At 39.8% G+C, this 14,471-nt stretch overlaps 1 protein-coding gene across 2 annotated transcripts; it reads left to right on the top strand.

Annotated features, from left to right (window-relative positions):
• Window positions 1–661: 661 nt before the first annotated feature.
• Window positions 662–13,495, top strand: LOC126826892 (uncharacterized). Of its 2 annotated transcripts, XM_050556007.2 has the most exons (10): window positions 662–772; window positions 2,107–2,327; window positions 2,522–2,689; window positions 3,709–3,971; window positions 5,208–5,381; window positions 6,702–6,817; window positions 8,480–8,534; window positions 10,186–10,410; window positions 11,279–11,408; window positions 11,880–12,218. In XM_050556007.2, the coding sequence occupies exons 2-10, from the start codon at window positions 2,110–2,112 to the stop codon at window positions 11,980–11,982; spliced, it is 1,452 nt and encodes a 483-aa protein (XP_050411964.1). In that variant the 5' UTR covers window positions 662–772; window positions 2,107–2,109; the 3' UTR covers window positions 11,983–12,218. The 2 variants fall into 2 exon arrangements, with proteins under 2 accessions (XP_050411964.1, XP_050411989.1); XM_050556032.2 differs by lacking the exons at window positions 662–772; window positions 2,107–2,327; window positions 2,522–2,689 and adding an exon at window positions 2,702–2,792 and having other exon boundaries at window positions 11,880–13,495.
• Window positions 13,496–14,471: the final 976 nt, after the last annotated feature.

The raw sequence follows: 14,471 nt of genomic DNA, 5'->3' as shown, positions 1-14,471 counted from the left end.
GTCGGGTTGTCGAGTTGTCGCGTTATGAAAGGCGATATCACGACATTACGACATGATACCAATCAGCCACCATAGTCGTAATGTCGTGATGTCGCCTTTCATAACGACATTTCTACCCGACATCACGACATTTCTACCCGACATCACATTTTTACCCGACATTACGACACTAAAAAATGTCGTGATGTCGGGTAAAAATGTCGTGGTGTCGGGTTGTCGTGATGTCGGGTTGTCGTGATGTCGGGTTGTCGAGTTGTCGACTTCCATGATCAATGTTATAAGCGGCCACGATGATATTCATAACAAAAAACTGGCAATTAAGAAAATGGTTGATCTAGTGGAAGTAGATTCACACTCACCATAGGCGTACAAGGCGGGGGGGGGGGGGGGGGCGGGAGGGCACCAAATATTTTCATGAAAAAAAATAGAAATCTGAAAAGAGCTCAGAATTGTGAGATCTTGTGAGATCGGTCATTAGCCGAGGAGTTGTTGAAAATGGGGTGGGGGTAGGGGTATGGCCTTTATGAAAGGCGACATTACGACATGATACCAATCAGCCACCATAAATCAGCCACCATAGTTATGAAAGATAGCCCTGGTATTGAAATTGAATTAATCTCTGTTCATTCTATGTTAAACAAGATCTGTTTATAGGTTTCCATGGGCAACCACACTACAGCAGTTTAATATAGAAATTTAACACAGATCAATGTAATGTTTACCCTATACGGTTATGGATTGTCAGTTTACAACTATAGTTGGATTTAAATAGGTAATATAGTATATTTAATATACATAGTCGATTGTATGTTTGTATTCCAGGATAATAATGTAAGCCAATACACTTTTCGGGAAGCTTTTACTGTCGGTTGGAGATTCTTGTAAATGTGTGCACAGAACAACCAGTGAGTAACATGCGATATCGCTAATAAACAAAGCTTTTGCATGAGGTTTTGAATGTGTAGTGTTACTAGTGTAGGTAAGCTATAGCCCGCCTTGTATTTAACACACCAAAGGCTTAAAGGATTATGGTTATTTGTAAGCCAGTTGATGTTATATGTGCCTTCCGTGTCATTCTGATTCTGTTTGATGGAATCCCTAACTTGAATTTCCACGACCCACCTTCGAGGTGTAGAATGTCATTAAGCGCAGTTGAGCACATGATTTTTTACACACAACCCCACAACTTTGTTTAACATAGAATGAACAGAGATTAATTCAATTTCAGTACCAGGGCTATCTTTTATAACTATGGTGGCTGATTGGTATCATGTCGTAATGTCGTGATGTCGCCTTTCATAAAGGCCATACCCCTACCCCCACCCCATTATGTCGTAATGTCGGGTAAAAATGTCGTGATGTCGGGTAAAAATGTCGTGGTTTCGGGTTGTCGTAATGTCGGGTAGAAATGTCGTGATGTCGGGTTGTCGGGTTGTCGCGTTATGAAAGGCGACATCACGACATTACGACATGATACCAATCAGCCACCATACATAACCCAGATACATGGAATACACAAACAAGATGCAGCCTGGATTAATACGGACCTCTCTTCGCACCGTCAAGGTATAAAGCCATTCGTCTTTAATCTTGAATGCAGAAACCGAAATGTAGCACGAAAAGTGGGCTTTCCTATAGCCGCTTTTCCCGCTAACAAGGTTCATTCAGATTACTTCCACATCACAACAGTGTGATTCTACAGTACAATAGTGGGATCATTCTGCACACAGAGATCCATCTACTTCATACTTTGATAATAAATCTCTGTCCTAAATGGCCGCCATTCCAAAACTCAGTATACTATTTTGTAATGCGGTTCTACTCCGGTTCACATCTGGCATATACACAAAGACTAAAATTTCGTTAGATGGAAGAACAATAAATACTTTTCAAAATTGTCGAATTAGGACTTAAAATTAGGAGCTAAGTGTAGACAGGCAGCCCAAGTTTAGTATGACGTGGGATAATATAGTGACGGCTTTAAGGTATGTTGTAATTAACAATTTACGTTATGGAGATGGTTCGGCATATAAAAAGGTCTTCACACGCGAATTTGCTGGTTGTGGTCTCAGTATTGTCGAAAATAACATCATTTCTATATGTTAGAACATGGAGAAGCCACCATATCCCGTTCTACCTGAGCATATCCAGAATGGAGAATCGGCAACACCACCACCATCCTACGAAGAAGCAATGGGTCAATATCAGTCGTCTGTTTGTAAAAATGAACAAGAGTTACCCCCGTTAGCCTATATTGACATTTTACCAAAGTGCCTGGTACCTGGTGCTGTTGAAAACAAAATACCTCCAAAGTTCCAATCTTTCAGGTAAGGCCCAAATTATCAGTCATTTAAATATAATTATGAAGAGTCCACACCATACGACCCCTACCTCCATTCTGACCCCAAAATAGGCCTTTAGAGGCGGTTAAGAGCCAAAGTAGCCTACGCCCAAAATGGAGATAAATTAAGTTTAATGTATAGGCCTACTGTCTCCATGTTGTGTTTGTTTTATATTTCAGTGAAGTTTTGAAAGATGCTAACGCATGGTTACAATGTAACCCTGGTATTAGAGTGTGGAAATGCGAAACCGTGGAGAGAAAAGTAGAGAAAGGACCGACAATATATCTCGACTCGACCTTATTACACGAACCAACTTATGGTTTTATAGCATACGTAATAGGATTAAGGTCAGTCGGTAATTAAGATCCTACTTTAACTGAATTGTGGAATGTTTTGTATTTTTATGAAGTTGACCATACCATAGTTTGAAAAATTTGTAAATTTAAAAAGGTAGGCTATTGATTATTTTTATTAGTGAATGAGGACTTGGCCACAAAGACTGTTTGAAGCCTCTCGTCTAACCATACATATATGCGAAGCTGTTCGTACCATGTCCCGCTCCTAATACATTATGCAAGAGCTAAATCTGCCTATTGCGAGTCTTTATTTAGGTTTCAGATGTTAAAAAAATTATTAATTAGACCTTTATTTACATGACAAGCTGTAGACACTCGGATGGTTTGGATACAGTTTGGATTTAAACAGTCGTCCATTTAAAATTAAATCAATACATGGCTGGCCAAGCGGAAGTTTACTGTTAGTCACTGACGTCACTACCGGTGACTGTCGATGAAAGGCCTGCCATTGAGAATGATACTTGATAATCGAGAATATGTGGGTGGAGTTATCTTTTGTCAATCAAGCGAAGATATTAGCCTTTGAATGTTTGACAAGACGTGTGCAATAATTTCAACAACCGTACTGGTTGTTGGAAGCTAAGTCTCGCTCCTCCATTTTTAGCTTAAATCAAAATATGGCTGATCTGTTCTAATCTATTTAATATCGGAGAAATCCGATGCCATCGAGAGTTGATTATGGCCTGGATTAGTTAATTAATGTCTAGTTAATAATTTAGAAAACATTTCAGGCCTAAAGAAAGACCTACAATAGGCAGATTTAGCTCTTGCATAATGTATGCTTAAGTAGGTTAATGCTACAATAACATTGATTTCAAGGTGAATTGTTTTATAAATAAAAGTGATTTGTGGGGTAAACAAGACAGTTTGCTCTTAGTCATTAGAAAGATATGAAAAACTGGGGTACGTAATACAGATTTGTAGTGCACGTAAAATATCCTTTAGCCCGACAAAATGTCTTCCTATGGCATTGAAAAACATCACCAAATATGCCTTTTTTTAATTTGCAGACTATGGTTAACTAAAAACAAAGACTCGGATTGTGCAGTACAACAACTGGGTGTTTACAATGTTGTTCCTGAAAAAAAAGAAATACCGGTCTCATATAGGGCTGGTTTTATGGGCGGTGGGATGGCAATTGGTGGGTCTTTTGTCATGGCGCCGGGTACGATAGGTCGTGCTAATCTTCGATTGCAGTCGATTATCACTTATGAGGGATTGGCGAAAACTTTAGAAAGAATTAACAACAAGTTCAAAGTAACGCCACTTCCAGGTAAGCAAAGCAAACCAGTACATTCAGGACTTAGAATAGCATCTGTTCTTACAAAGTGTTACCGGGATAAACTGATACATACTGAACGCTAATTGCAAAAATATTCAATCTTGGGCCATAAGATTAAACTATTGCGCTTTGACCCTTCTGTTCTACAACACCTGCTTTCTTGGTTTATCCAACAATGCAATTCTACATTTGTGCACCAACTGGACTAATGAAGACAGGCATACGCCCGGACAGCAATTGAATTCCAACTTTCGGGCAATGTGACTTTTCGGGCAGACGGGTAAAGTGAAAACAAATATTATTATTTCTTCTAGTTGGCAAAATAAAGTGCCCGAAATACAATAAAACACTAATTTTACTTTTTTTAATTGAATAAAACAAATTTGTCCTGAATTGGCTATGAATTAAAACATTTTGTTTGGAGCCACTCAACTCTGTGCGACATTTTTCGAGCATCGATTATTATTTGTAAATGCAGCTCCAAAAGTATGATGGGATGGTTGGAATTGAAATCGGCATACAGTTGGATTTCGCTTGCTATTCCAGCCAAATTACTTGCGACGATTGATTAATTGGTTGGGATTCAGGTCAGCCACCTTAGGTAGTCTATAGTGGACCGCATTGAAGTTGCTGTATTCACGTTCTGGAATAAAACAAATTTGTCCTGAATTGGCTATGAATTAAAACATTTTGTTTGGAGCCACTCAACTCTGTGCGACATTTTTCGAGCATCGATTATTATTTGTAAATGCAGCTCCAAAAGTATGATTGGATGGTTGGAATTGAAATCGGCATACAGTTGGATTTCGCTTGCTATTCCAGCCAAATTACTTGCGACGATTGATTAATTGGTTGAGATTCAGGTCAGCCACCTTAGGTAGTCTATAGTGGACCGCATTGAAGTTGCTGTATTCACGTGCTGGAATAGCAGGAAAATGCGTTTGCGACAGTTAAATTTTCACCCTATGAAACCCTCTCCGCGGACTGTAAATTGGTTGATGGGAATTCAAGTCACTCACCTAAGTTAGGCTATATTAGACCACTTTAAAGTTCTGTATTCACTTGCTGGAATATTCGTGTAACGGGGGAGGGGGGACGCTGTCAGTAACTCCAAATTTTTTCGGGCATCTCAGATTCTGCCCCCCCCCCTCCCCCTAACATTCATCGAGCCCGTACGCCTATGTCCTTTCTAACTAAAACATATTTTGTAAACTTCTGCTAATTTAGGAAGTATACTCAGCATTGAAACTCGAAAAAACAAAATAGCTGAAGGTTTTGGAAGTATTGATATTGATCCGGAAGTTACCAGCTGGTCCGAGAAAGGTGCTACCACTTCTAAAAGATATGTTCATATAATGAGAATATTTTACGTCCATGGTCAACCAGCCAATCAGGAGATCTGTAAGAAATAATATTTATTGTTTTTTGTTTTTTTTATATATACGCCCACATTTTCGTGTGGATTTATTATGCCGTCGCCCGCGTCCGTCCGTCCACAATTTGCTTGTGGACACTCTACAGGTCACAATTCTTATCCGATTTTGCCAAAATTTGAAATACAGGCTTATCTCCAAAAGATCTCGGCACCTTTCGATATTGGCATGTATCGGATTGATACTTCATTGGTTATGCCCCCTGATTGTACGAAAAATGGGGGTTTTAGCTTGTGGGCACTCTAGAGGTCACAATTTTGATGAAACTTGCAATACATGTTTATGACCCAAGATCTTGGTTCCTTCCTTTCGATATTTGCGCATGTCGGATCATAACTTCCTGAATTATGACCCCTTATAATTGTACGAAAAATTGCGTTTTTAGCATGTGGTCCCTCTAGAGGTCACAATTATTATCCGATTTAAAGAAAAAACGTTCGAATATTACACCGAAATGTTGGTTGAGTTTGAATTTCGTGATAATCGGACCAAAAGTTCCGGACAAAATGGTCGCCCCACATGTATATCAAGGTTGTGGAGCCTCTAAAGGTCACAATTTTGATCCGATAATCACGCATATTGGAACGTAACTTCCTGGATTATGGCCCCTGATTGTTCGAAAACTCACATTTTTAGCTTGTGGGCCCTCTAGAAGTCACAATTTGGATTCAATTTTAAAAACTGTTTACATATATCACCGTTGCACCTCAGTGAAGGTTGACTTTGAATTTCATAAAAATCTGACCGAAACTGCCGGACAAAATGGTCGTTCCTTGTTATTCAAATAGTCTAAAAGTTGTGGCCCCTCTAGAAGTCACATTTTTTATTCCATCTAGATGAAACTTAAAATATATGTTTATATTGAAAAGATTTTGGTTCCTGTCAATATTCATGCTTATCGAGCCGTAACTTGATTATGGCCTCAGGCTGTACAAAAAAATCAAGTTTTTGTTTAGCTTTTTCTCTGTCCATCTCTTGCAAGATGTGGGCGTATCTTGCCTGGCAACCACTGGTTTATGTGTGTTGCAGTCCTCCTCCACTTATCAATGCTGGTCGTCGAAGACATTAAGCGCAATTCCATTACTGCAGTTCACTTGTCCCAGATCACTATTGACAATCTTTTCAGTCATCAAACGAAACGTTGTGTGTATATAATTTACTGATTGTTATCCATGGAACTGTGTTGTGGTATATTATATTCAATCGCTTAATGCCATTCAAAGTTTATATAAGTTATTGTTTTATATTAATTCGAATTTACATAATGTCAACTATTGTTTTCTACAAGACATGCATGAAGTAAAACCAGAAATGATATATCCCAGTGAATTAAGTAAACCGGCCAAATTTGAACATTTTCAAGAGGTTCTGAAAAAAACTCAATCCTGGTTAAAGTGCCAGTCAGTAAGTATTTGGTAAACTAAAATAATATTATGAGGGCGGTGGCATCCTGGGACGATAGTCTGTCGGAGTCAGGTTAGTTGGCTGCACAGACCACAGTTGAGCGACCGATAGTAGAAACTACAACAGTCTGCCAAAGTGCACTGGCTCACGGTACCAGGGTCCTCAAACTTGGCCATTTATAGATTTCCTGGATCTCGATGTGCATAATCGCGAAGACAATTTCAACATTCAACACTAAATCAAACATCTCAAAATTAATGCGCCCTCCCAGTAACAGTTGTGGTCTTGTAACAGCTCTCCGAATATTGGCCAGGAAAATCTGTATTTACGAAAAAAAATGTTCATCCTTAAAGTCTTCAAATGGGTTCACCCGAGGCCTGAACACTCTCAATGTGCCGCGAAATTCGTCCAAATCCTAAAAAAAAAACGTATTCGCACATGTTGAGTAATGCCTATCGAACCACTAGAGGTGGGTTTTTTCCCTACAGAAAAATCGTCCGTCGGTCTCGGGTGCCATAGGGTATTGGAATCTGTCTGTGTTTCTATGCGCCCTCCTCAGTCGTGGTCTATCGGAGCCCACTGCTGTCGGACTTTCTATGCGCCCGCTGTTGGCTATTTGCCGCACAGAATCACCGACAAGGCAGACAGTTGGACCGTAGACTCCGTCAGTTGCTATCTGAGTTTCTTGGCGGCCCCCCTGTGCATAGTAAAGAAAAGAACACTCAAGTCTTAAATCAAATGGAACTGGTTCGATTCCGCCAGGGAATCATTATCATCGGCTAAAAAGAAAAGTTAAATAACAAATACTCTACGAATGGCGATGTTAATGGAGCAACATGATAAATCAGTTTTCGGCATTAAGTAAAAGCTTGAAACCGTTGAATCTGGCGCGAAAGTACCCGAGCCCAACTGGGACACAGTTAAATCGCGACACCGGTAACAAGAGACACAAATACCTATGGTCCATTTATACTGAGTTGGAAGGCGAACACGAATGCAACCACTGACCACGACGAATATCCGCGCTAATTCGGAGATGACACTGGCGCAATTGAATCATTTTGACCACGTATGCCTTTTGACCTTATTTGACCTATAAAAAACGTTCGCGCGAACTGTTCCCAGAATTCGTTCTGGTGGCAACCTCCGCCGTTTACGTGCAAACAAAAATTCGGCCGCATTCGCGTTCGCCGTCAGGTTAAACAAATTCATTCAAGTACTAGTTGATATTATCAGGTGGGGGGGGGGGCGCTGTTCCAGGGCGCTATCCACAATCGCCCCCGCCCCCGTCCTTAAATCCGCGCGGTTTGATTCAGGTATCGGCCAAGAAAGTTCCTTGAAAATCCCCAGCTTTGATTCCCCTTGTCGGTGGTGCAGGGGGTTTTGTTAGAACTAGCGTATATATAGTCGTCTGGATGGTACGAAAACCTGAGGTCCGTTGTACACGTTGACGTGTAGTTAATAGACTCCTTGGCCCTATTTTAATGAGCTAGCACCATAGGTAGCGAGCCACATTGGTTCCATGCAGATACAAGACGAGCTATCTAAACACATGGAATACGGTTGCTGATGGCCAAATCCTCACTATTCCGTTTATTTAACTTGTATTCGAAATCAAAAAGAGTATTTTGAATGATAATTTATGAACATGTTAAATTACAGGGAATACAGATATTAAATCTTGATACACGTGATGCTGTAGTACATGAAGCCTTTGGTAAGTTATATTACATGTCAAATAACTTCCATAAATGTTCATCGGGTGTTCGATCCCTGCATTGGCCGAGAAAGTTCATCCAGATTTTCCGGCGTGGTTCCCCCTTGTCAGTGATGCAGGACAAGGACAGCTGACAAGGACAGTTGTCTAGTCCTTCGGATGATACGAAAAACCGAGGTCCCGTGTATACATTGGAATGCACGTAACAGATCCCTTGGCAGTTGGATTTCGATATAAGAGTAGGCGATAGTGCCGCTGACCGGGCAAAATTTCCCTCATAGCACACTGTATGGCGTATGCCCGTCTTCATTAGCCCAGGTTAGGAGCAGAACAGTAGGACGTTAAACCCCATTTTATTTCATTTCATTTCATTCCATTTCATCAATTCTGTGAAATGCCACATGCCTTCTTTGAACTGTTAGAGAAATGGAATGAAATTTGGTTTATTATCCTACTTTTCTACCCCGACTGGGCCAGTCCAGACGAGGGATTGTTCGGCACATTAAACGCTCTCCCTTGCATTAATGGGCCAATAATATTTGTTTTTAAGGCCGATTGGCTGACAACCCGGCACCAACCTACGAAAGCAACAAAGAAAAACGTGTATGTAAAACCCCTTTAATGTCACCTACAAACATAAAGCCTAGCTCACAACCCGCCGTATACGTGCTACTACGGACAGTCTACAGGGCTCTTTGGCACAGTGGCGGCGCCAGCCGTCGGTGATTGGAGGGGCAAGGCTGGGGTAAAGTCCAGGGTTAAGGGGGCAAAGGCACGAGCTTCAACTAGGGGCAGGGGGCCTCCCCCAGAAAATTTTGAAAAACAGGTTGCCGGAAATGCAGACTGGCAGTATTTCAGGCACTGATCGATGAGGTAAAGTGTCAAACGAACGGACTTGCGAATCACGACGAAGCCCACTCACGAGCGTCAAAGTAGGGAGTCCTCCCCCAGAAAATTTTGAAAAATAAGCTGCCGCAAATGCTGTCTTACGGTATTCTGTCAGGCACCGATCGTCGAGATAAATAGATCTGCCCAGACACCGTTCGTCGCCTGATCACTAGTTTATCCGACTAGAGAACAAAATGTCAAACGAACGGACATGCGAACCTTAACGAATTCCCCTTATGAGCGCCAAAGTAGCGAGTCCATTGGGGACCTCGCCAAGAAAATTTTGAAAAATAGACTGTCGGAAATGCTCTACAACATGCAAGTTTATGACTGAGTGGGGATGTGTGATTTATTCACCGTAGACGGTAATGATTACCGAAACGTATCACAAATACTTTTTTTTATTTTCTAAAATTATTGGGGGGGGGGGGCAAACAGAGGGCAAACCAGATTAATGGGGGGCAAATGCCCCCCCCCCCCCCCCCGGCGCCGCCACTGCTTTAGCACCGTGGAAGATCGCAGCGCTTTTGGAACTGCGCATACAAAATTTTCACCCGGTTTCTTGCGGTTGGCCTGCGAGCTGCCAAACCCTACGACCCGTGCCTGTCAAAACACGTACGGCGGAGTGTAAGATAGCCTTAAGAACGAAACCAGAACATCTGTCCAGATCGAGGAGAGACCTTATGATCTAAAACAATACGCGTTAGACCACTTGGCCACCCCGTCTAGTTTAAATATTCCTTGAATTTGCCGTCTTTTACAGGTAACACTCAAGTGGATTCTGATTCGACAGATGAGTTTAATTCGGCAATGATAGACTCAAAGTATCTTCGGTTTATACGTATTTTCTACTGCCCGAATATAAATATGTCATATACCAGCACGATGCTGACGTCACGCCTGTTTGAACCTGTACGAACTGGAATCAAGAGCTTTGAGACAATGAGTGAAACCATGAAAAGAGTGGAAGCTTACTTAAATCTAACAGGTAACTGAAATGTTTTTGATTGAACTAAATGATTAAAGGGGGAGGGAGGGGGCAGCATGTTAGCTAGACTCGCGTATAGCTTGGGCCAAGAAGATGAGAAACTTTGGTATATTAAATCCAGGTTTTCACTTATCAGGGCTGGTACTTGTGGGTCTTGCTAGGAATGTGGTGTGTCGAGCGGTTCGGATTGTAAGAAAAATCGCGGTCCAATAGTAGTCCCTACACATAAACGATCCCGTTGCAGTTGGAATTTGTGGAGATCCCACTGCCCTTGAAAAATTCTACCACTCGCATTGCACATACAACCATGATATTCGCCATACATTATTCTAAAAATAAACCTAATAAAGTATCGACGAGATATTAAATGTCTTTCCAGTGTGGGTGTTACTTCAGTTCTATAAAAGTGATATCAGACTGGACCACTATATAACATCTAGTTTGGAAGTATAAATGGAATGGTGTTTAACGCCTAATGTATTTTGGTATAACCCCAGATTGATGATATCCAGATCTGGGAAATTTTACTCTTACTTCGATCCCCATCTGTCCGAAGATCTCATACCTGCTGCTAATTGTAAACCCAGGACCTCCTTTTCTGTGCCATCCGAATGACTTGAAGATTTTCATTGCGAGACACCATCGCCCTTCACAACTTAAAAGGGGAAACCAGGCTAGAAACTCCCAGGAAACTTTCTCGACCAACACCAGAATCGAAACCTGGACCTCCTGTAAATGAGCTAGCACCATAACTCACAAATCCACTGTTGCTCAAAAAATATACATAGCTAAAGTATTAAACTTAAGTACATGTTATAGATAAATAGCAGTGTATATAAACTTGACTTATGCTGTTTTGTATTTACAGGATTACCTATTATGAATGTAGAAACTGTACATTATTTATATAACAGTAATTATCATACTGGTGTCGATGTTGATAGATCTTATAATAAAATACCTCAAACATCAGCCAAATACTGGCTTACAACAATCAGGTAAGATTTACTTAGGTATATTCATTACAGGTGAAAGGGTGGGGTGATATGTGTGTATATAGTGAGAGGAATAGGGCGTGGCTGTCTAACTACTATGATTACTCACATTTAATTTACATGTTGCAATAAAATAAAATGGCTAATAAAGACGGGCATATATACCCAGTCAGTTTCCTTAATATGCAAAGTGTTTGACTGGGACGCTACCGCCCACTCTTATTTTCATTTCCAATGTCGGTGGATATTAGACGTCTACCCCTGGGGCCTCGTTTTTTCGTCCCATCCCAACAATTGATGGCTTTTCCTTGCCAGTCCTCAACTCCAATTTTATGATCCTCTGTATTTTGAGCTGCTTAATATAATAGTGACCCACATGATGATTTGTATATTGTTTATAAAATTATGAATAGAAGAAAATTCAGTTTCCTCAAAGAGTTTGAATCTGTAGTGTTAATTGGATTATTTTTTCAGGTTATATTTTCCTACAGTTTATCAGGAACCATCACCCTTGTCACTCCCACCAGTTAAAGACTGGAAATTAAAAGATGGATCTTCATCCTGTTCTATATTATGAGGGTTATTTTTCTGGATTTGTAGAAAGTGTATAAAACCTTTACTATTAAAAGATAATACAATGGTGCAATAAAGAGTCTGAAATCAAACGTCTGCATCCAAGAATGAGATGGGGTTTAACGTCCTACTTTTCTGAACCTACTGGGCTAATGAAGACAAGTCAGGGTCCAACTGGTCACTTATGAATTGCAATTTCAGCCAATATTAAATAAAATATTATATTGACCTAGAGGTGTTTGTCTTTAATTCCCCTTTGTCAGTGATGCAGGACCTGACAAGGACAGCTATCTAGTCGTTTGGAAGGGACCAAAAACCGAGGTCACATGTACATATTGGCGTGCACGTAAAAGATCCCTTGACAGTTGGAATTCGATATAAGAGTAGGTCGTAGTGCCGCTGTCCGGGCAAAATTTCCCTCATAGCACACTGTATGGCGTATGCCCGTCTTCATTAGCCAAGTTCGGAGCAGAACAGTAGGACGTTAAACCCCATTTCATTTCATTTGCCAACATTTGATGGGAATGTATATGTCACCACAACTTTGGAGCCACCACAATTTCGATCCCGGTGTTGGCCGAGAAAGTTTCCCCTTGTCAGTGATGCAGGACAGAGGGCCTGACAAGGACATCTGTCTAGTTGTTCGGATGGGACGAAAAACGTGGCATGCATGTGAAAGATCCCTTGGCAGTTGGAATTCGATATAAGAGTAGACTGTAGTGCAGCTGTCCTGGCAAAATTTCCCTCATAGCACACTGTGTGGTTTATGCCTGTCTTCATTAGCCCAGTCGGACCAGAACAGTAGGTCGTTAAACCCCATTTTATTTCCCACGACAATTTCCTCTGAACACTGTACAGATCCGATTTCTTGTAGGATTATTTTCAAACTAGCAGATAGTATATAGAGTTTTTAAGATAATTGGCAGATAATCAAGTCTACATGTATAATCTGCTAAATTGACTCGATTTCTGGATTTTAGTATTTGATAAATGAGCTACCACACCTTGCCCCACCCTAAACATTTGTGTAGGAGTACTGGTGTGTTATATACAACTACAGGTGACAGACAATACCATTTATTACATTGTATTATAAACAATCACTAATGCAACAATATAAAACAATTATATCAATAAATCACAGTAAAAATCACAGTTAATATTTAATATTGTTTTTTTTACTGAACTTTAAAGGGTTAAGTTTATAAATAAGGTATAAAAATCACAGGTAGTATTAATTCATGTATATTTACACTGCACTTTAAAGGGTTAATTTTATAAGCAGTGAGTAAAAATCACAGGTAATATTAATTCATACATTTTTGTTTACTGAACTCTACATTTTCATAAATAAAACATTCTGAACTTTCAAACCACATTATCCACCATTCTTTTACGGTTCTGCAGACATGTGACCTTACCATATATCTACCTTGCACATGGTACAAATTATCAATATTTATTGCTAATTTTAAGTAGAAATATTGCAATTGTCTAGTAATAAATCAAAATGTGAAGATTTGTTGTTTATTATTATGAATAATGATATTTTGAGGATCAAGTTTCAGTAGTAACTAGTTAAGCATCCCTATAAAATGATGTAGTTCTACAAATTAAAGAAACTTTCATTTCACTCTGTAATAATATTTGTAAATACAATAATTTTGTATTATGTTATATATACTTAACATACAGATGTGACGTCATCCTTTGATGTTGGCGACTTGGCGACGGCGTACCATTATTTCCAATAATGTACGGGCAACTTGCCAATCGTACATTATCTATACTAGATGAAATATTGGACTCGCGTGACGTATTTCATTGAAAAGCATGTGCGGGATAGTATCTGTATTCTAATTTGTTTAATGGTCTCGAGCTAAAGACATTGCGTAATATATTGAAACAACACTCGGCTAATGCAGTATCAATATATAACTTAATGTCACGCTCTCGACCATTAAACCATACATATTAAGGGTTTGATGTGTCAAGTGTTACAAACTTCAAATAACAGAGAAGTCCTACTTCACACTGTGCCAAAATGGTTAGAAATAAAAATCTACCCTTTGCTCATTAAAAAACTGTAACAGATATTAAACTGTTCAACAGACAAATTTTGTAAGAGCAAGTCGTGTAGTGTACAGGTATTCCCTAAATTTCAATTTTTAAATTTGTGGCATCCAAAGTACTTCGGATTTCAACTGTTGAGATTCTGTTTACATGTATTTACTAATGATATGAAACGATGATGTAATGATAATGGAGAGTTTAAGATATCACACAACCCCAACCAGCTTCATCTTCAGCTACAGATGGTAAAATATCCACCGGTGGTTCCTCAAACTTATCCGAAAAATATAACCTGCAAAATCAAACAAGGAATACTTTAAAAAAATAACAAGATATACCTAGATACATGTTTTCAAGCACAAAAATGGAGCTATGCATGTGCTTCACTATAACATGCTCAATTCACTAACTACGACTATG

The sequence above is a fragment of the Patella vulgata genome, chromosome 1 (assembly GCF_932274485.2).
Source record: "Patella vulgata chromosome 1, xgPatVulg1.2, whole genome shotgun sequence".
Taxonomy (NCBI): Eukaryota; Metazoa; Mollusca; class Gastropoda; family Patellidae; genus Patella; species Patella vulgata.
This window is presented reverse-complemented; position numbering and strand designations above follow the sequence as displayed.